Source organism: Bos indicus, chromosome 20 (genome assembly GCF_029378745.1).
Source record: "Bos indicus isolate NIAB-ARS_2022 breed Sahiwal x Tharparkar chromosome 20, NIAB-ARS_B.indTharparkar_mat_pri_1.0, whole genome shotgun sequence".
Lineage (NCBI taxonomy): Eukaryota > Metazoa > Chordata > Mammalia > Artiodactyla > Bovidae > Bos > Bos indicus.
The window spans coordinates 18,405,398-18,429,059 of NC_091779.1; the positions used below are offsets into that span (position 1 = coordinate 18,405,398).

Consider the following 23,662-nt stretch of genomic DNA (forward strand, 5'->3'; position numbering starts at 1 on the left):
ATAAAGGCCTGGGGAATTCCTTGGAGGTCCAGTGGTTAGGACTCTGCTTCCACTGCAGGGGTACAAAACCAAGATCTGCTGAAATAATAGTAGCAATGCTTACTGAGCACTCAAGTTGTGCCAGGCTCCTTACTTGTAATAACTCACTGAATCCTCTCTGAGATACATGTTGTTTGGCGCCCAGTTCACAGATGAGGAAACTAAGCACAGAGAAGTCAAGTCAGTGACCCCAGGTCACATAATGAGTCCGTTGGAGGGCCAGGATCAGTGCAGGCTGAGAAAGGATTAAAAAGCTGGGTGAATTGTTCTGTTATTTGCTTTGAAAATAGTATGAAATTAAATGAACTAGCTTTTCCTCAAAGATAAGATTTTTTTAAAAATCTGTAGAACTTGAAAGGCACACGCAGGATTTTTTTTTAAAGAAGTATGTGCTTATAATGTTAAATTACAGGAAACATGATTTATTTAAATATTATTTTCTTTTGCTTCCTGAGCCAGCCCAGCATGCTTTTCCTGGCTTTTTGTTTTTCCTGCTGCTACCAGCGGAAGACCAGAAATATGGTATCATTTGATACCCCCATCTCACTACCCTCACCATCACACTACTGTCGCTGAACTAAAAAAAGAATGAAATAAAATATCTCTAATTCAGAAATTCCTTTACTGACAAAAACAAAAACCGAAAACTAGTTTTCAACCATGCCTATGATACCCATTCATAACAGAAACATTTAAAATTTCTTAAAAAGAAAAATAAAAATCACCCATGTTGTCACCATCCAAAGGTAATAATGTTGACATTCTTCTAGAAGCCTTCTTTTTTTTTTTTGTTTTTTAGAAGCCTTCTTTTAATACTGGTTTTATATGTTTATTTCATTGAAGATAAAAGCTAGACATATTAATATGGTTTATATTCATATATTTAAGGTTTGGATTACTCACTGATGGGGGAAAAAAATCCACCAAAGTTTTGGTCATTTCTAAAACCACAATGAGATATCACCTCACACTTGTCAGAATGGTACTCATCAAAAAGAACAAAAGTAACAAATGTTGGTGAGAATGTGGAGAAAAGGGAACCCTCACGCACAGCTGGTGGGAATGTGAATTGGTGCAGCCACTACGGAAAACAGTATAGAGGTTTCCCAAAACCTAAAAATAGAATTACTATATGACCCAGCAATTCTACTCCTGGATATATATCTGGGGAAAAAAACAACAACACTAATTCAAAATATACATGTTCACAGCAGGGTTATTTATAATTGCCAAGTTATGGAAATGACGTAAGTGCTCATCAACAGGTGAATGGATAAAGAAGATGTGGTATGTGCACACACACACACACACACACACACACACACACACACACTGGAATGCTACTCAGCTATAAAAAAGAACACACTTTTGCCCCTTGCAGTAACATGGGTGAACTTTGAAGGCATTATGATAAGTGAAATGTCAGAGAAAGACAAATACTGTATGATATAACATATGTGGAATCTAAAAAATACAACAAGCTAGTGAGTATAACAAAAAAGAACCAGATTCACAGATACAGAGAACAAACTAGTGGTTACCAGTGAAGAGGAGAGAGAGGGGGAACATGGGGTGGGAGAGTCAGAGGTACAAATTACTCGGTGTAAGATCAACTGCAAAGATGTTTGTACAGCACAGGGGGTGTGGCCAGTATTTTGTAGTAATTGTAGATGGAGCTTAACCTTTAAAAATTGTGTTTTTAAAAAAGTGTGATCTGGTCCAGTTCTGTCCTTTGGTCCCCAGTTCTGTGACAATTTTCCCTACTCAAACTTTCCTGGTGAGTTACTAGACTGTGGCTGGGGTTCCTTAGGGCCTTTCTAATTGCATACAGCGCCCAGATATCCTGGGAAACTTGGTACAGGAAAGGCAGGGAATAAATCGAAGTACACAGGGAGGTATGCTGCCTGCATAGCTGATTTCACGGCTTTTCCTGTTCTAAAACGGTGACGTCTTACTACGAATTTTTTTTTTTTTGAGACCTTTGTGTTCTTTGTGTTCCTGCGAATGTCTTTGAGCAACGTTTGTTGAACATTTGTTTCGCACACGATACTTCCTGAAATCGTTCCTGCTAAGAGCATCAGTCCAGGGGCACTTTTCAGCCCACATTGTCCTTTCCCTGTCTGCCACATTTGTTACCTTGATTGCTTCCAGAAGTCCACTCTTCCTCTGGCTTAAGGATATCACACTCTTGTGGTTTTCCTTCTCCATTTTTGCCTAATCCTTCTCAGTCCTCAGTCCTCTCTCCTCCTTTGAATGTTGAGTCCTCCAGAGTTTGACTTTGGCCACTTGCTCTACTTACTCTACTCACTTTTCCTAAGACAGTATCTGAACAACAACTACAAAAAACTCAAGTGTTTTTCTTAACTTCCACCTCTCATTCCCCATGATTAAATGATTTATGAAATTTTATGTTTTCTACCTCCTTACTAGATGTCAAAATGATTGATCCTATTGATTTTCTCCTATCACTACCTAATTTTTAGTAGTTTCATTATGACTTCATTTTCACAAAGGGCTATCTTTCCTAAAGATAGGAACGCTCTGCATTCCACAGAGTGTTGTGGTGTTCCACAAGATGTTAAATAGTATTCTATTGATGCAAAAAATCAGGGCTCCATGGCCAAGTAAGTTTGAGGAATGCTGCATACCACCATTCTCACCTTGGCAATTCAAAACAAACATGAAGCACTAAGAAATTCTGCTGAAAAGTACTTTGTTTGCTTAACTTAGCATTTCTAGTAGACTTTTCCTACTTTTTGGGGTGGTAGTTTAGTCACTAAGTCTTGTTGCAACCCCATGGACTGTAGCCTGCCAGGCTTTTCTGTCCATGGGATTTCTCAGGCAAGAGTACTAGAGTGGCTTGCCAATTCCTGCTCCAGGGAATCTTTCTGACCCAGGAATCAAATCCAAATGTCTGCATTGCAGGCAAATTCTTTACCGCTGAATTTAAAGAATTCTTTAATATCTTCCTTGTATCACATAGTTTGGGACATGCTTTGGTAGGATACAAGGTAAGGCACAAACTCATTTTTCTCCCAAGTAGTCAGTTTTCCTTTTCAATGAATTATCTCTCCCTTTCTTCTTGCTTATATGGCTTTCTTTATCATATATTAAATTCCTAAATATCTGAGGTCCACCTTAGAGCTGACTTTTAGCTTATTATTTTGAGATAAGAATTGATGCTTTTGAACTGTGGTGTTGGAGAAGACTCTTGAGAGTCCCTTGGACTGCAAGGAGATCCAACCAGTCCATTCTGAAGGAGATCAGCCCTGGGATTTCTTTGGAAGGAACGATGCTAAAGCTGAAACTCCAGTACTTTGGCCACCCCATGCGAAGAGTTGACTCATTGGAAAAGACTCTGATGCTGGGAGGGATTGTGGGCAGGAGAAGGGGACGACAGAGGATGAGATGGCTGGATGGCATCACTGACTCGATGGACGTGAGTCTGAGTGAACTCCGGGAGTTGGTGATGGACAGGGAGGCCTGGTGTGCTGTGATTCATGAGATTGCAAAGAGTTGGACACGACTGAGCGACTGAACTGAACTGAACTGAACTGAAGGCATCTGTCAGTTTTTTTGAAGGAAGCCCATTTGAGTGTAGAATAAATCATCTTTAATCACTACAGATATGCCCCAGTATATCTGAGTATCAAATGTGAGCTTTCCAGCAATAAAACTGAGGCCGAGTGAGTCATCAATCATGGAGTCTATTGAAGAAATTTTTGACTTGGATAAGAAGTCAGACTTGAAGGGATATTCAACTTTTTTTGGTAATTAGCTACATCATCAGCAGTCTCAATGGGCAAGGGCTGTATTCCCCCCACCGTCCTTTCCAATTAACAAGAGTGGTATTTAGCAACCTAGGGTTAAAGACTCAATTTTGAATCAGACACACTTGGAAATTTGTCCACACATATTTGCCTTTATAATATTCTGGCTTTGTGAAACAATTTTGTAAAATTACACCCAAGATTACACTTAAGATTATGAAATTAATCACATTTCACCTTGAGTTGCAGTTTTTTAATTAATCTAATTCTCATAGCCTGGAACTAGCAGTAATCATGTGAATTTCTTCTTTACATGATTGTGAGGCTAATACTGTTCTGTTTTTCTGTTTAAAATATCAGATGGGTTAGCCCACATTCTGGACACCTAGAACCCACAGTTCAGATACTTAAATGATGCTAAAGTCCCTTTCAATTGAATAATCCAGTACACAGAAGACCTTTCCCATTTTCTTGGGGAATGAAGAAAGTTAACAAACAGCAAACCAAAACATATTTATATACATGAAAGAATGTCTGGGTGGAGAAACTCTACTGTGTTACTAGTGGTTATAGATGGAGGATACGATTTTTCCATGGACTTGCTCCCCTGCGATGTGGTTTCTGGTTGGGTTCAGCTAATAGAGAGATAGGGAGGAGGGTGAGGCTAGGGTTTTGATTTCCCTGGCCCCTTGTTTGTAGGATCGCTGAATCCCTCCACTGAAGGACATGGCTCCTCACCAGAAGGGCTTCTCCACGTGACTCTTTCCTGAGTTCTGGTGACCAGTACCTCCCTTTGCCCCTTGAGCCTCACTGTTTCTATCTCTGTCCCAATCCCTTGTGATTTCCCTTGACACGAGCTGAAGATGGTAGTCATCACTGACCAAACAGTTCACTGACAGCATTAGGATCTAGGTGCTCACTTAAATGCTGGTTACTGTCAGTTACCACGGAGCTAAATGGCTGTGCACTTACATCTTGTTTTTCTCTTAGATCCTAGAGTTGAAGACTGGCTCCTCATGTCCTCACCTCTGCCACAAACCATCATCCTAGGATTCTATGTCTATTTTGTCACGTCCCTGGGACCAAAGCTCATGGAGAATCGAAAGCCTTTTGAACTCAAGAAAGTGATGATAACATACAATTTTTCCATAGTACTCTTTTCTGTGTATATGTTTTATGAGGCAAGTATCTTCAGTATTCCTAATGGGAGAATTTTACCTGAGTCTTTATGTTCGTCTGTCATGATGTTTCCTCATATGACTTTAAGGGTAACTCTCCAAGGTTTAAGAAATTTCAGAAACTTAGCTCACTAGAGCAGATATTTGCACCCCTCCCCAAAAATATTGTTTTCTATAGACCAAATATTGAACTCCTTAAAGGATCTTGGTATAGTCTACCTTGCAGATAGTGAGAATTAACATTAAGTCCAGGGACTCACACACAGTTAACCATAAAAGATGATTGAATCCATAAATGTTCAACTTTAAGGAAACTCACAGCTGGAGAAATTAGATACACCCAAGACAGTGTATTGCCTGGAAAACTCCATGGATAGAGGAGCCTGGCAGGCTCCAGTCATGGGGTCACAAAAGAGGCAGACACGACTTAGTGACTAAACAGCAACAACAAAGATAGCGTAACTGCCAAGTGGAGGACTGATATTTGAGTCCAGGTCTGTCTGACATCGGAGCTCATTCCGACTCTAATGAGTTGTCATCATCATGGTAGTAATTTGGGGTTCAGAATGTATACACACCCTGATGACCTGTTAGGTGGTAGACTGTTTTGGTTTAGCTGAGTTTTGTGGGGAACAGAGAACTTAGACTTGTACAAGGCAATAGATGAGGGAAGCTGTCCCTTACCTGTCAAAGAGAGGTGGAGAATTTCCAGGACCACAAGCAGACTCATGAATTCTCTCTCTCTCCCTTCTGCTGATTATAAATCTCAGCTACGCTCCCTTCTCTGCTTTTCTGGGATTCCTTGCTTCTCTTTCAATGCTGGCTGGCTTCCTCCTCTTCTGCTCCTTATCCACTTCCTCTGCAGCACAGCCTGTGCTTCCCCATTACCAGGACCCGGGAGGACCTCGCATGGCCTCTCCAGCCTCTCCAGACCTCATGGCCTCTGCACATGCATCTCTCCAGCCTGATTCTTGCTGTGGATTCACCTGACTAGCTCACCTTAAATCTGCTCTGGCATCATTTCTCACAGGCCTTCCTGAAGTCTGAACTTACTTTGCTGCCTTCTACTTTATTTCCAGACTTAACTCACAGGTCACCTTACTGTCCTTTCGGAGCATAAGCAACTGAAAGGGAGGGAGTAATAGAATAGAGCTGGGGTGGGGGGTGCAGAAAAATACATGCTTTTGGCGAGTTATCAGAGATAGAATATAACCTACTATAGGACAGACCCAGAAGTACTAAGAACAGACCTGGAAGCCAGGAGACCAGGGACTAGTTAGTCCCAGTTACACTACTAACTAGCTACCTGATTTTGAACTAATCATTCAACTTCTGTGGGCCTCAGTTCTCTCATTATATAGAGTCAGGATTGACCTTGTCTCTCAGATCCCTTTATGCTCTGCTATCTAATTGTGTCATTGAATGTGGTGTCTCCAAATGTATACTCTGGAAGGAATCCAAGTATAACCAGTAAGTTTTGGTTTCAGCTTTAGAAATTACAACATAAAAGGTCTGAGAATGTTTGAATCTGAGAGTTTCTATCCCCTGTTAACCAGTAATACCTGAGTAACTTATATGCCAGTTTGGAGATTTATTACCTACCAAAGAGAAATGGTTACTCTTCCTTTGTGAAAGTCTAAAATATAGACATATATGTCAAAAGCTCTGCAGACTTTTGGAATGTTCTTAAATTTAATATCAGGAAAGCATTGAGTTCTGCTTTCTGTTTAATCAAAGGTTTTTGACAGCTGAGCAGTGTGTCAGTTCCAGGACACATTCACACATGGTTGATTGGGTGGAGCACAATTGCATTTGGTCTACATCCTCCACTAAGGATGTTAGGGCAAATGTGCACAAGGTGAAAGGAAGTACATCAGACTAAAGGAACCCACGTGCCTCATTTTATAGTGATGGCTCGAATGTGCTAGTTACTTGGCAAAAGTTGAGTAATAAAGAGAGACCAGCAAAGGCCCCACAGATGGTCACATCACAGAGCTTCTCCTATTCATCGCAGTGCTTATTTGGAGTAGGGAATCAGTCAACCTCATCTAAATGAAAGGAGTTAGCCTGTTACCTCAATCAGTCAGAAGTGAGTCTGAGTACGAGAGTATGAAGACTCTCACTGACAGATCAGGACTTTGTAAAACAGATTTAACTATTTCTGTACTTTCCTTTGTTCCTTCCTTTGAGAAAATTTATTGACTTGTCTTTGTAAGATATTTTTCTCATCCATGAAATATGTTTTTATGCTTTTCTGAATCTTAATTTTTAAGATTTCATAATTTACCAAGTTGATGGTGTTGATATTACAAGTCAAGCTAGGAGCTAGTTATCAAAAAAGGATAGTGTTTTTAAATACTATGGTCTAAGTGGTTTTTCTTTCTCCTTCATTTCTTTTCACCATTAAAATGTTATTCTGATTATGCCTCCTAAACTTTTGCCAAAAAAGTTAACTTACTGTAAAGTTGTCATTTCAGCTTTAATAATAATTAAAAGTACAGACTTAAAATGTAATGGAATAGAAAATGGTATAATCCTTATGCTGGGAAGGAAGACATCTTTCTTAGGGAAGATGCTGGCTTTTGTGAGAACAGGATGCCAGAGAAGAAACTGGTCATATTGTCAGAGCCCTAACTTAAGCCAACCATTTAATATAGATATTAATTTAAAATTAGAGCCCTTAGCTTTTCATTTTCAGATGCTGTTTTAAAAGGAGAACTTCCTACCACTAGACCAAAAGAATATCAATGTAATCTTTGAATTGTGGTCCAGACTTAACAATAGGCCTTTTCTTCTCACCACTGGCCTAAAGTCACTTCGTGGGTGTGTTGGAATTAAGGCTTGCCAGACTGTATTCTCTTGTTAATATTTTTGTCCCTTACTTGTTATGTGAATTCAAAGCAAAACTAATATGTGAGTCTTGTGTTTGGTCTGTCTGGATTTAAAAGCCATGGACTATCACTTCCTATTACATCCACTAACTGAAACAAGAAAAATCTAGTTGTTATAGACATTGGATGAGTACACTGAGAAGGTTGGTTTGCTCATTTATTTGTTGACTAATTGCAAAGATTTGAAATGATCAAAAAAGGCTGATTTCAGACTCAATCACCCCTTTGAGAATACACAAACATGCACAGGCACATAGAGATGTACATAAATAAAGTCAAATACTTACCAGTGTTTGCTGTTTAAACAAAACATTCCTGGTATTTTGTTCTCCAGTTTATTAGAATAATCATTCCAAGAAATAGTCATTTTAATTAGCACACAGTTTATATAAGTGTGACTTTACAACTTTTAAAACTCTTGATGCTTTGATATGAAGTGAGTTCCTGGTTTGTGATTGTTCTAGTCCACCTTTCCCTCTGCACTGACTGCTGAATTAGCTGAAAATGTAATGAGGAGACGTGGCCAAAACTACCTTTGTTGTAGCTGTTGAGCAAGTACTTTTCTTCTGTGATATGCATGTGCTCTCTTACAGTTTATAATGTCTGGCTGGGGTACAGGCTATTCGTTTCGATGTGATATTGTTGACTATTCACAGTCGCCTACAGCACTGAGGGTAAGTTTCTTTTCAGAAAAAACTCTAAATCAGTGTTAAAACTTTGTGGACTCTATTTTTAAATACTGAATGTGAAATCAGAAGGAGTAAATGACTCAATTATCACATATGTGTTGAGTGAAAAAAGCTAAAAATTACAAGAAAAAAAATTCAGGTGTGGGGTTTTCTGTAAAATGCAAATTGGTGCTTTTCTTTTTGAATTTCTTGGATTTAAAAGTAAATTTGTACCTGGTTCCTCAAAAATGGAATTACCATATGATTCAACAATTCCACTTCTGGGTGTATACCTAGATGAATTGAAAGCGAGGATTCAAATGACACACATACCTATGTGAAATAGATAACTAGTGGGAAGTTGTGTAGGGCGGGGAGCTCAGCTCGGTACTCTATGAAGCCTCAGATGGCTGGGATGAGGGTGTGGTGAGAGGGAGGTCCAAGAGAGAAAAGATACACATATACACATAGCTGACTGACTTCATTGTACAGCAGAAACTAACACAACATTGTGAAGCAATTATACTCCAATTTTAAAAAAAGATATTTGTACACCAGCGTTCACAGCATTCTTCACATTAGCCAAAAGACGGAAGTCAACACACATGTCCATCAACAGATGAATGGATGGATAAACTGATATATAGATACAATGGAATATTTTTCAGCCTTAACAGGAAGGAAATTCTGACACCTGATACAATGTGATTGAGCCTTGAGGACATTATGCTGAGTGAAATAATCTAGGCACAAAGGGACAAGAAATATTGTACGATTCTGTTTTATGAGGAACACAGAGTAGTCAAATTCAGAAACAGGAAGTAAAATGGTAGTTGTCGGTGGCTGGATTCCAGGTGGGGACTTACTGTTTCATGGGTACAGAGTCAGTCCTATGAAAGGAAGAGCTTTATGGATAGTTGTACAAGAACGTGAAGGTACTTAATGCCACCAAACTATACACTTTAAAATGGTTGAGATGGTAAATTTTATGTAATGTAAATTTTGCCAAAATTAGAAAATATAAAGTTCTTTCCCATGTTAAAAAAAATAATGAATTCCTTTCTATGTGTGTTTCTGCAGATGGTACGCACCTGCTGGCTTTATTACTTCTCCAAATTTATTGAGCTATTAGATACTGTGAGTATATCATCACCACATTTGGTAAATGTTTGATGTTTCAATGAAAGTGATAAACTGTGAGGGTTCGGTTGTCTGATAACTTTGGTTATCTCTCTTCCTCAGGCAGACTCCTATTATCTATTATTTTTTATTATCATTTTAGAGAATAGATAGCATTAACTTATTTTTCAGTCTTTTGCAAATGCCAAAAGATTTTTTTGTGTATCTACCATCTGGTTAAGATAAGAATGTAACTGTCACATATACTACAAAACTGAGCATCTTTATCTAGATGGATGATGGTTGTTCTGTGAAGTAAGTTCAGGAAGCAAAGAACAGAGAATATGTTACCTCTGATTCTTTATATCAAAGCAGTGTGTCATCCACACTCCTTTAACAGGACACATGCTTCAAAATTCATAAAGTCACACTAGAATGTTGTTATCTCTGGGATATCAGTAATTTTGGTAATATCAAAACTATATCCAGCTGCCTTTCTGAAGTCTGTCTTATTGGGTCTTCTCCCTTCCTGAGGATCAACTCTGAGTGGCTCCTGCGAAAAGCAAGTGCCATGGATTAGGATCCATGATGAGAGGAGAAAACCTTGTACCTTTGTTTCCAGAAACAACAGAAAGCTGGCTATTATTGTATCTTTGTGGCATGTGGACCTTATTTATCTGTAATCCATTCTGGCCTAAGACTGCCAAGTGTGTTTTCTTCAGAATATATTCCACTACATCTCTAGTAGCAAATCTAAACATGCTTTACCTTCTCAGCTGGCTACACATAATATTAGAATTATTGATGTGTGTGTTAGTCGCTCAGTTGTGTCCGACTCTTTGTGACCCCACGGACTGTAGTTCAGCAGGCTCCTCTGTTCATGGAATTCTCCAGGCAGGAATACTGGAGTGGGTTACCATTCCCTTCTCCAGGGGATCTTCCCCACCCAGGAATCAAATCCTGTTTCCCCCACTGCAGGCAGATTCTTTACTGTCGAGCCACCAGGGAAGCCCTGAATTATTGATAGAAAGCAGAACTTAGTAAGCATAGAATCCAGGGGTTCTCAAATTTTAGCATGCATTAGAATCACCTGGCTGGGCTTCCCAGGTAGTCCTAGTGGTAAAGAATCCACCTGCCAATGCAGGAGATCAGAGATGTGGGTTTTGATCCCTGCGTGGGGAAAATCCTCTGGAGGAGGGAATGGCAACCCACTCCAGTATTCTTGCCTGGTAAATTCCACAGACGAAGAAGCCTGGTGGGCTACAATCCATGGGGTAGCAAAGAGTCGGGCACAACTGCGCATGTACGCACGCACGCACGCAATCACCCGGAGAACTCATTAAAAACACACATGCTTCAACCCCACCCTCAGAATTTCTGACTCAGTGGGTCTTAAATGGAGCTTAAGAGTTTGCATTTCTATCAAGTTCTCAAGTGAAGTTATTGCTGTTGGTCCAGGGTCCACACTTTAAGAACCCCCACTGTCGTCCATTGGTTCTCAACCCTATGGCACTGTAGACCTAATTGCCTTAGAAAACAAAAAGCTGGGCCCCACCCTAGAGATTTGGTGTCAAGATGGTCTGGAGTTACAGACCAGGCATGGTTATTTAAAAACAAAAGACAAACCTTCTTGGACCTAGTAATATGCAGACAGAGTTGAGAACCATTGATCTAGCCCAGAGGACTTAATCTGAAAAGAAGTGGAAGCCAGAAAGTTTTAAGGCTTACCCAGAGAAATGCCGCCACGGTCTGGGAGTAGGACCCCAGATTGCTCGTGTATGGCTTTTTCTGTTGCACTGCGTTGCCTTCCTCTACATGCATAAGCAAATGTGCTTTGACATCATTGTTCCTGCTTTGCGTGTTCTCAGTTTCAGCTTCCATAGGAAACTGGTGCTTCTCTGTGTCCTTCCCTGAACCACATTTCTCAAATACTCTTAGGGATACTTTTGTTTCTGCCAGTCTGTTTAGTCCTGTACTTAGAAGTCTAACTTAGCTCTGGTTTTCTACATTTTGAATATTTTTGAACATTTAATTCTGCTGTTGAATATGTTTTTGAGAAGAAAAAAGTCCCGTCCCCCTGCCCCCAGCTTTCTTATTCTACCTCTTCGTTTATTATAGAAATTATAGAGTTTCTGACTAGATACGTTCAATCTGGATGAGGGCTTTAACACCCTTCTCACTTTTCCTAAGCTGCTTTGCTTTCGTTTCCACCTTACTTCCCTAATTAATTCTTCAAGTGTTTCCCTCTTCATCTTTCTTTAATAATAATTTGCTAACTTCTGATTTGCTGCAAGTCTTCTTTCAATTTGCTTGATCCTTTATCTAAATTGGTAGAATATGTTAGGGAGCAGTATAGAATTTCAGTCCTAGGACTTCAAAGTCTGCTTTTCCATATATTTCAAAGTCTGCATGGGTGGTGGTGGTGTTGTTTTTTTTAATTTGAACCAGTAACATTTTTTCAATAATTTTTGGTCATATCCTTCACTTTATATCTTTGATTTTTAAACACGGCATTCAGTATCTTTTCACCTTTTTATTGATTCTTCCGTGACTAGGCATCACACCTAAGTTCTCTTGTACTAATTATCTTTTGAGTTGCCTCTTAGAGAATCAGCTGCTTCTGTAGATTCTATAAGGCAACTCTTTCAAAGCACATTACAATATGGAATAGTAATAGTTTGCACTTGGCCGATATTTTTGTAACATTAGAAAATTATTGGATGATTTTATATGAACTTGATTTTCTTTAAATTATTTCAGATCTTTTTTATTCTGCGTAAGAAAAATAGTCAAGTGACTTTCCTGCATGTCTTCCATCATACCATCATGCCATGGACCTGGTGGTTTGGAGTCAAATTTGCTGCAGGTAGCCAAGGGAGAGTTGGGATTATGTGCTATAATTGGTTACATTTCTGTATGCTCTAAGCATAAATTCTATCTTTAAGTGTGATTTAAAAGAATCCTAAAACATCAAAGAATCACTTTGATCAAACTTCTGACTTTCATTAATTATCTGAAACATAAACACAGGACTCATAACTAGATCTTCCCCCACTCCCCAATACTCTTTAATATGTATGACCTTTGGGTATAGTCTTCTACTCATCCTTTAGTTGTTTTGCTTGGATTTTATTCGTTTCCTATATAATTCTATACATATTTTAAAATAAGTAATAAATGATAAAATGGTAAAATCCTTCATTTTATAGAAATATAGTTAGATAACTATTGCTTATATGTTTCCAGGAAGTTAGAATGCTTATCTCAAGTTCCATGTCTTCTTTGCTTTCAAATTTCCAAAAGCTGATACACCAACAACTCTTTAAAGATGTGTCAGATTACAATTGTCCCACCTTCCCTAAACATCCTACCATATTAAAGGATGCTTTGATTGTTTTTTAAGGTCAAAAATAGTTTAACTCAAAAGCTTGGCGAACAGATTCTTTAGTTGATTTTTATTTTAGGCTTCTGAACATCTAGAATATGAGAGAACAGGAAGGTAAGTACTTTTACCTATCATAAAGTTTTCAATAAGTGATATCCTCAAGGTTATAGTCTTATTAGCAAAAGTTGTCTGGGGGATTTATTTGTTCTAGTTTCTTCAATTTAAGAAGTCTTCCTGTAGGCTTGCAGGCCATTCTAGGCAAAGCTTTAACATTTCTATGGACAGCTCACCTCTATTGGGCACTCTGACTTTTAAGACTAAAGGAAAGAGAAACTACAATTGAGGAACTCTTGTTTGAGTTTTAGACTCTCTAGACATGGGGAGGAGGGTCGGGGGTGGAAATCTGCATGTCTCAGAGCATGAAGGGACATAGATAAGCCAGTGGCTAGAATACGATGCCAGAACCTAGGGGAGCTGGAAGGGCTGGCCCTACTTTGACCCAAGGGCATCAGATTTTCCAGTATGTAAAGTAGCTCCTTGCCAAAAATTGGCATTTATCTGTTGAAGATTTTTTTTTTAAACGAAATGTAGTTGTTTTTCTTATAATGTATATATATGAATTTAAAAATTTAACCCACATTATAACAAGATGGTCTCATCTGAGTCCATTTCACAAATCGAATGTAGTTACATTATTTAATCTCCATTATTTTACTTTGCTTTCCATGCTTTTGTTTTCTCTTGCACGTATATTGCGCCTCTCAGTTCTTTTTACAGTGATATTTCTTGACACTATTTCTTTTGGCGGAAATTAGGAAATATCTAAACATCCAGTAATCGAATGGTTGTGATGTCTTGTGTTTATAATTGTGAAATGCAAATGATTTTGAGAAACATGTAGCTCCAACTCCTGTTAAGCAGCTTGGCTCCTAAATTTATCAGAAATAGATGACTATTCTTACTATTCTATTTTTAAAGTATGCCAGACAAGGTGTTTTCACACTCTTCAGTTCCGTTCAGTTCAGTTCAGTTGCTCAGTCGTGTCCGACTCTTTGCGATCCCGTGAATCGCAGCACGCCAGGCCTCCCTGTCCATCACCAACTCCCAGAGTTTACCCAAACTGGTGATGCCATCTAGCCATTTCATCCTCTGTCGTCCCTTTCTCCTCCTGCCCCCAATCCCTCCCAGCATCAGGGTCTTTTCCAATGAGTCAACTCTTTGCATGAGGTGGCCAAAGTACTGGAGTTTCAGCCTCAGCATCAGTCCTTCCAATGAACACCCAGGACTGGTCTCCTTTAGGATGGACTGGTTGGATCTCCTTGCAGTCCAAGGGACTCTCAAGAGTCTTCTCCAGCACCACAGTTCCAAAGCATCAATTCTTCAGCGCTCAGCTTTCTTCACAGTCCAACTCTCACATCCAAACATGACCACTGGAAAAATCATAGCCTTGACTAGATGAACCTTTGTTGGCAAAGTAATATCTCTGCTTTTTAATATGCTATCTAGGTTGGTCATAACTTTCCTTCCAAGGAGTAAGCATCTTTTAATTTCATGGCTGCAATCACAGAACTTATTTATTCAGATATCTTTCAAAAGACCAGATTATTCTATTCCAACACTGAAGAATAAGTATAAATTAAAAATAAATAGGAAGACAGTACCCCCAAATACAGTAATTAAGAGATACTGACACAAGGGGTCTCCCTTTCCTTCTTTATCCATCACTGTATTTTCTAAATTTTCTTGTTTGAATATCTGTTGATTCTATAGTGGACTAGCAAACACTTGAACAGCATACCTAATATCTGTTCAGTGACAAATACAGCAACAAGAACAAGGGTGTTTCCAGAAATGTGGTGTGGTGTTGGCTTTCATTCCTAGAATAAAACTGTCCAGCTTTATCTGTCCTTTCAAAAACCAGAGCACAGCTGATCTCTATCTAGTATTTAATTTCCTGTTTGCCTATTGTACTCCTCCCTGGGATAATAGCAATCCAGTTTTTCTTTTGAATGTGATGAAAATATTTCTGTGGCAGGTTTTTATATTAATTATGTATATACTCCCTTTCAGAGATATGGAGAATTGTGATAATTACCCAGGTGGTTCCTTTATATTTTTTCCAAACCAAAGAAGTAAAATGTGATGGTACTAATTATAATTCATTTTTTGCAGAACTATTGTAAAGAAGAAAGCAAGCTTACAAAGTACTTTATAAGAAAAGTCTTCCAAAGGAGATATGAGAAGTATTACTAATTAAAATGTGATTGCTATGTGAACAAACATGAAAGTAACTCACCAGAAAACAATCACTACTAGAGAAAATAAGCAAGCTAATTTGATTTGATAGCTTATTTTAATCAGTAACCCTAACTATAAACACTCTTCGCTACACTATGGCCATGCTAAATTCCTGTCCATAGGAGCCTCATTTTAGGACATTCAAATGGTGAAAGTTTCTGAATGGAAAATAGAATCTGGTCTGATTCATTATCAAGCATGAAATAGATTTCCTGTGTATCTGTAATTGTGAGACAATGGATTTGAAAGGTAGTTGGCTTGTCCCCATTTAAGTAGCTTAACTCATAAACTCTTCTATTTTTAAATTACCCTAGAAAAGGTGTTTTTACACCACACTAATTTATTTATTTATGTTTCTTTTGGGAAAAAGACTAATCCAAATGTAAATAATAGAAGCTGGAAGTTTGTTAATAAGTTTCATTAGTTCAGTTTCTTCTTACTTGAAATTTGTGATAATGAAAGGATTAGCTGAAATTTGATTTATTCTATTCAGGAGAGGAAAGTTTATGAAATATAGTATAGCATGAAAAAGACTTTTCATATTTAAATATGAAATTTTAAAATATTTATTTTAAAACTACTTACTTTTAAGCAGTTTTAAATATTATTTAAAACAGGTTATTTTAAGGAGTACTTTGGCAATGGTAACATTTAGAAGTATCTAGCATTGTTGCAATTATGGATGATTTTTTTTAAAGTAATTATTTCTGCTATGAAGCAGTTTTTATGACATTTGTCCTTAGAAGATTGTAGTCAAAGTAATACATTTCAATTTTGCTTTAAACTTTCTATAAATCACAGTGTTCATGAATTCAGTCCTTTGTCTAATGTAATTAGGCAAATTTGTGAGATTTTGTTTTATTTCTGAAATCAAAGAATATTAGAGTAAGTAAAATAGAATATTTTTAGAAAAATTTAAATTCCAAGTCAACATTACTAAGCTGAATCAGGCTGTATGTAAAGAATGAAGGTTCTTCTAAATTGTTCATCTTAGGAAGGAGACACTGGGGAAGAGTTTTGTTTCCTTCCCCACCATCTACTAATCACTTTGTTTCCCCTTTCCACTGTACTACTGATTCAGTTAGGGCTTCCCTGGTGGCTCAGCTGGTAGAGAATCTGCTTGCAATGTGAGAGACCTCGGTTTGATCCCAGGGTTGGGAAGATCCCCTAGAGAAGGGAAAGGCTACCCACTCCAGTGTTCTGGGCTAGAGAATTCCATGGACTGTATAGTCCATGGGGTCGCGAAGAGTCAGACATGACTGAGCGACTTTCACTTCATTTCACTGATTCAGTTAAAGACAATTGAAAGAATCTTGGCTTATATTTACTTCAGGGTCTTCTATCCTAACTTGCCTGGAAAATCCCATGGACGAAGGAGCCTAGTCTGCTGCAGTCCATGGGATCGCTCAGAGTCAGACATGACTGAGCAACTTCTCTTTCACTTTTCACTTTTATGCACTGGAGAAGGAAATGGCAACCCACTCCAGTGTTCTTGCCTGGAGAATCCCAGGGATAGGGGAGCCTGGAGGGGTGCTGCCTATGGGGTCGCACAGAGTCAGACACGACTGAAGCGACTTAGCAGCAGCAGCAGCAGCTTCTATCCTAAATCGAAGGTGATCAGTGGGAAATGTGGTAGGATTAGAAGAGGAAACCAAGATAGGAAGGCACAATTAATAATAGTCAAATGGAAACAGCATCAAAATGGTTTAACAATTAATAAATGTTTATTTTGGAAAAACAGTGATTGATTAAAACAAACTTAACATAGCTTACTTATGAAAGCCAGTGGTTCTACTGCCAAAATTTTGTGACACTAAAAGTATTGAAAACTATTAAGAGTGAAAAAAAGTTAATTTGATTTTACACAATAATATGTAAGAAATGTATATATAGATTCTTAGTGGCTTAATCTGTAGTAACTCAAATTGGAAACAACTCAAACATCTTTTGATTGGAGGGTGGATAAATATGTTGTGATGAATTCATATCAGGTAATACTACACAGCAATAAAAGGACAATTTATGTGGATGCATCTTAAAAACAGTATGTTGATTAAAAGAAGATAGCCACAAAGAATACATCCTGTATTAATTCTAAATTAACTAATTAATTAACAAAAGTAATTAATTCTAAATTAATTAACAATTAATTCTATTTATATGAAGTTTGTAATAGGCAAAACTAACAGTTGATGATGGAAGTCAGAATAAAAGTTACATTGGAAGGAGTATATTCATTAGAAGGGGCACATGGGAACTTTATGTGGCATTAGAAATGTCTTATATCTTGAATTTGGTGGTGGTAACATATTTTAAAAAATCATCAAGTTATACACTTAAGATTAGTGTACTTTGTGGCTTTATATGTTAATTCTTACTAAAAATGAATTTGATTACTATTATTTAGCAATATATTATATTTAAAAGGTAATTCCACTTAGTTTGTTAAGGTAGGTCCAAATCACAGGAAAATCTTAGTGTTAAGATAGAATAAATAAAGTCGTGCTAATTTATTTTCCAGGATTTTATTTTATATTTTACAAAATGAATGTAGTATCCAGCTCCCTCTAATTTTATAGATGTTTAATAATAATGATATTTCATATTTATTTTTCTTCCCACTAAAATTAAAGAAATATACTAAAAGTTCAGACCAAAATATATCTCATCTTAAGGAACAGTGCCCCTATTTTATGATATTTTTTTTCCAGGTGGTTTGGGAACATTCCATGCCTTTTTAAATACAGCTGTACATGTAGTCATGTATTCCTACTATGGACTGTGTGCACTGGGACCAGACTACCAGAAGTATCTGTGGTGGAAAAAGTATTTGACGTCATTACAACTTGTGAGTAGTTAATTTTCTTTAAAAGCAGATATGAAACTAAACTGGGAGTCACTTGACTTCTTTATGAATTAGGATATTAACGAAAGGGCAAAGTTTACAAAAGATAGGAATATAAATTGCCTGGCCTCTAAGGCATCCTGGGTGGCACAGTGGTAAGGAATCCACCTGCCAATGCAGAAGATTCAAGAGACACGGGTTCCATCCCTGAGTAGGGAAGATCCCCTGGAGTAGGAAGTGGCAACCCACTCCAGTATTCTTGCCTGGGAAATCCCATGGACAGAGGAGCCCGGCAGGCTACAGTCCATGGGATCGCAGAGTCAGACATGACTGAGCACACACACATGCATGGCATACCATCATTCTTTATATCTTCCGTGAACTTTTGTCAGGAACTTTATTGAAAACAAAGTATATTTGGTAGCCAAGAGGCTCAGACAATTAAACTAGCATGTGTGTTTTTATACCATCTTTATATTATTTTATGCATTTATATGAGGAGGAAATGGTAGCCCACTGCAGTATTCTTGCCTGGAGAATTCCATGGACAGAGGATCCTGGCAGATTACAGTTCACAGGGTTGCAAAGAGTTGGACACAGCTGAGCAACTAACACATACACAACATGGATTTATATAAAATAAATTTATTTATGATCAAAATAATCTCAAAGTTATGTGAACCTCATTAGATATAATATTAAATTAGAAGTTAGAAATTCCATATGCTAGGTCTAAATGACCTTGAGGGAATGTAACTTTCATGAGCCTTCCTGTGTGCCTGCCTGCCTAGTCCTAACATTTACAAGTTTATCTTTCCTCCAGTTAGTAAAGTATTGTGGGAATTAAAGGTGTAGAGTGGCGCTGTAAAATACATGTTGACAAAAGTGACAGCACCCTAAATAACCAAACGGAAGGAAATTATTTTAAGTCCTGCTTGGAAATATTACAAAGTTCTGAAAATTATTCACAAGTCCTTTCTTTTTAAGCATTTTATGCAAATGGAAAGTAATATATGTTTATTGTAGAGAAATTAGAACATCTATACTGCATATAGAATTTGTCTTAGGCGTTTTTTATCACTTAACATACTCTTAAGTGTTGTAAAAACTTTTTAATAATATGGAAAAATACTTATATAGGGAAGATACATGCTGTTTATTATTTTTTCAAATGTGTTGATAATATTTACACAAACACACCTGCATAGAATGCTGAGGATGCTACTTTGACTTTCTAAAGTTTCATTTTCTCATCTGCAAAATGAGAGGAATAATTGTAGCTACAGCACAGAAATGTCTTAAAAGTTCCTTGAGATAGTGCAAGGAGAGTTGATGATGATAATAACAAGAATGATATAAAAATCATAACTATGGTTAGAATAGATTGTGGGTAATCATTATTTATTTTTATGTGTAGATTTTTTTTTTATATGTGTAGATTTTTAGTTTTCCAAAATTTCTACAGAACATGTGTTACCTTTTAGTCATGAGAAAAAAGATATCCAAAAAATCTGGACATTAGCCCAAAACATGTAATATGTTCTTTTAAGACTGTGCAGAACGTTCTGGGACACAGAGCCCTTGGTCATATGATGCTCTCTTACTGCTTGAAAATTCTCTGCTATAGCTGGCAGATAGGATATATTTTTGTCTACGACAGTGGAGGACTGCTGGCAAATATGAAGACTCAGTGATGCTGTGGTTCCAATAAAGTAAATGAATGGGTCTCTAATTAGAATGTTTTTATTCCCCGCCCCACCCCATCCTCAACTGAAATAGCCAGGTTAACAACAGGATGGAATGTTTGAAATCAAGCTGTCATAGAAAAATTAGGCCATAAGGTAGTGGCCCTGAGTGTATTTCTTCAGACAAGACCTCAAGTTGAGACTGACGGGTCTCTGAGTGTTAAAGCGCCGCTGCGCCGTTCTGCACGTGTGCGTGCTCAGTTGTGTCGGACTCTTTACGACCCCATGGACTGCAGCTGTACAGCTCCAGGGAATTTTCATAGCACTCCCTGGAGTCGTGTGCTTTGGCACCACTGAACAATGTTCCAAATTCCCATCTGCATTTTGACATTGTTCCACCTACTCTCACTCCCTTGGAGGCTAGATTGAAAGATAAAATTCCCTGTTCAACAGTGGCCTAGATGCGGTTGGAGAGTGTTTAAATATAAGCAAAGAATGTGTTAAATAATTGCTCCATTGTGACTCTTGGGAGCTTAACAGTACTTTCCATTCTTCTATCTGTTAGATCCAGTTCGTTCTTATCACCATCCACATCAGCCAGTTCTTTTTCATGGAGGATTGCAAGTACCAGTTTCCAGTCTTTCAGTACATCATTATGAGTTATGGCTGCATCTTCCTGCTGCTCTTTCTCCATTTTTGGTACCGTGCTTACACCAAAGGTCAGAGGCTACCCAAAACTGTGAAACATGGAATCTGCAAAAACAAAGATCACTAAAGTTCAAGTACAACATAAGTCTATGAAAAAGATTGATATCTTGTCTTCCTTGACAATCAAGAGATATTTCCATGTGCAGTGCATTTTGTATATTTTTCAAAACCAAAAGCTTGTATTTTTATGATAAGTTATTGGGGTTGCTGGTATTTGAGAGCCCAAAGCTCCCAGAGAACAGTCTTCTGATAATTAGAGCCTAAAGCAGCCAGTTTTTCAGCTGCTTTTAAACCTAAAGATCTTATTTAGCACATTTTTTAGATTGAAAGAAGGATGTGAAACAGTACAGTAATCTTCAAAGAAACCCAGTATACATGAAAAATATCATTTGATATTTTGAGCATGGGAAGAGATCCATGCAGTACAGAAGATTCCTTCTGCAGGGTCTGAAAACCTTTAACTATGGGCTCTGGCTTTGTTGCTTGTTGACTATATTCAGAAGACACTGTATTTACTCTAAACTTAACTTCCCATTCTGAAGAGCTAACGTGGTTTTGATAAGTTATCATTTAAAATCACTAAGTCATTTTTAATGAATCTCTTAAATAGCCGGCACCAGTTTTGCTTGTAAGACTTCCTCCCAACACTTTTGCTTGGTAAACTGTTTAAAGGTAACAATCCTTTAGGTTAGTACATTGATGTACTTGATACTAAGGTGGAGTTAATATTTTGAAAACAAGGTAATTTGTTCTGATGGCTTAATGAACACTTTACTGTTACTCTTTTGCACTGAACTTTGCATATTTCTGGGAAGCGGTGAATTTGGCCAGGGAAAAAATACATAGTTGTCTGTAGTATTGATGTAATGTCATTTTCTCATATGATCATGGTTTAAAGGATTATTTTGGTTAAATATATATTGGTTAGATGTGTAAGTGCTCATATCATTAGCACACATTAAATGATTTTATACATAGTTTTCCAGGGGTGGGTGAAGAGTGGCTTGTGAAGCAACTGGAAGCAAATGGTGGCACAGAGACTATCCAGGGAAGACTTGGTGATAGGGGTCTCTCATAAAGAGAGCGAGGGAGAGAGACTGTGTAACAGTTATTGTTATAGATTCACTACATGGAAAAATGTTTTCCAGAATTATGAATTAATTAACAGCCTAGAATTTTTCTTTTTACATATTTATGAGCTATATAATGAAGAACTGCAATGCATTTTGTATAGCTTTCATTTCTTTAAAATTGCTGCTTTCTAAAATTCTCTTGTTTTCACATTTTGTTGGGGAACCCAACTACTGATCAGTAGAGTTTCACCCAAGAAATAGCAATAGTTGGGCATTTCTGAATTTTTCCATATCGCTCTTTTACTTGTTATACTTGATTTTAAAAGGTTGCTTATGCTTGTGTCAGTGGAAGCAATCGGTACCCAGTCATTGTGTAACACATAATGATACTTATTGAACAACAAAGACTGAGTTTCTACCAACTATACATCCATAGAGTTAAGTGTCTCCCTCCTAATCCATTCATTTATACCATGGCCTTTTCTCTTCACATTCAGCAGGTTCGTAAGTTTATTTGCCTGTAGTGATTTCACTTTCTTGCAGTATGAAATGATGAAGGTTGGTAAAAGGAGAGATTACATTTAAAAATAAATAAATAATAACAGGAAAGCAAAGGTAAAAGAAACAGCAGCTCTAATTTATTTCTCTGTGAGAGTCTTAGGGTCTCCTTAAGTGTTTTCCTGTTTTGGCTCTTCAAATCCAGCCTAAGCTAAAGTGAAGAGGTATGGTAGATGCTGTTACACACACGCACAGTTCCCAAAGACCCCAGTCGGGTAAAGACCCAAAGGAAGCAAAACTAAACGAAGATAAAACAGGAGAGCTGGGTTCGATCCCTGGTTTGGGAAGATCCCCTGGAGAAGGGAATGGCAACCCACTCCAATATTCTTGCCTGGAGAATCCCATGAGAAGAGCCCGGTGGGCTACAATCCATGGGGTCGCAAAGAGTCGACACGACTAAACGACTTTCACTCACTTGGTATCTTTGCATACTTTCTGCCTTGTACTGCACAACCTCCCCTCATCTTCCTGTAGCCTTTAAAATGATTGAGGTGCCTATGAACTAATAGCCACATGTGATGGAATCACACTGTACACTGTATGAATAGGAGTAGAGAGCTAGAATGTTACATGAAAAGAAATCACAGCTGGCAGAGGCAACCTCCATGTGAATGAACATCAGCAGATCAGAATGCCACTGGATGCAGGACTGGGTGGGTATTGTTTTCTTAAATGGCTCTGTGGGTCACAGAAAGTTTCTGTTGGACTTCCATCCCGCTTTTCAAGACTTCCTTGCCTTTGGGTGTGCTTTGCTTACCTGACAAATAAAAAGGCCAGCTACAAAACCTGGCTTCTGATACAAAGCTGAATTCTTTAGAACCTATAGCTACATTATAAATAAATACAAATATAAAATTTTAAATATCTGTGGGACATTGCCTTTTTACAGTCTTAATTGAGAAGACTGCATTGTTACATAAATTATAAGATTATGAAGTTGCATTTCTTCAATTATCCCTTATTTCTGTTAACTACTTTAAAGACTGTGGAAAACTCTGTGGAAATTGTCAAAGTTTGGGTCTGATTTTCAGTGTGTGTATTATAATAATAAATTCGTGGTATTGCATGTCTATGTGTGTATGTTTTTCATTTTGGAATCTTAACTACGTATGTTTGCATGGAAAGATGGTGTTTTAATCTGCATATTCATTTAATCAAATCATTTCACACACTTGTTGTACCCTTGCTATGTTTAGAGCCCTGTGCTGGACACTGAAAGTGAAAGTGAAGTTGCTCAGTCGTGTCTGACTCTTTGCGACCCCATGAGCTATACTGTACCAGGCTCCTCCGTCCATGAGATTTTCTAGGCACGAGTACTGGAGTGGGTTGCCATTTCCTTCTCCATGGGATCTTCCTGACCCTGGGATCGAAGCCGGGTCTCCCACATTGTAGGCAGACGCTTTACTGTCTGAGCCACCAGGGAAGTCCTGGACATTAGAGTGTTA

At 37.9% G+C, this 23,662-nt stretch overlaps 1 protein-coding gene across 1 annotated transcript in view; it reads left to right on the forward strand.

Moving 5' to 3' along the window:
* ELOVL7 (ELOVL fatty acid elongase 7) overlaps positions 1 to 23,287 on the forward strand; it is a 76,809-nt gene extending 53,522 nt beyond the window's left edge. The window contains exons 3-8 of the mRNA XM_019983089.2: positions 4,800 to 4,990; positions 8,472 to 8,552; positions 9,627 to 9,683; positions 12,426 to 12,531; positions 18,060 to 18,196; positions 20,444 to 23,287. Of these exons, the coding sequence (XP_019838648.1) occupies positions 4,800 to 4,990; positions 8,472 to 8,552; positions 9,627 to 9,683; positions 12,426 to 12,531; positions 18,060 to 18,196; positions 20,444 to 20,653 (782 nt within the window). The 3' untranslated portion in view covers positions 20,654 to 23,287. The remainder of the gene's footprint in view (positions 1 to 4,799; positions 4,991 to 8,471; positions 8,553 to 9,626; positions 9,684 to 12,425; positions 12,532 to 18,059; positions 18,197 to 20,443) is intronic.
* The last annotated feature ends 375 nt before the right edge of the window (positions 23,288 to 23,662 follow it).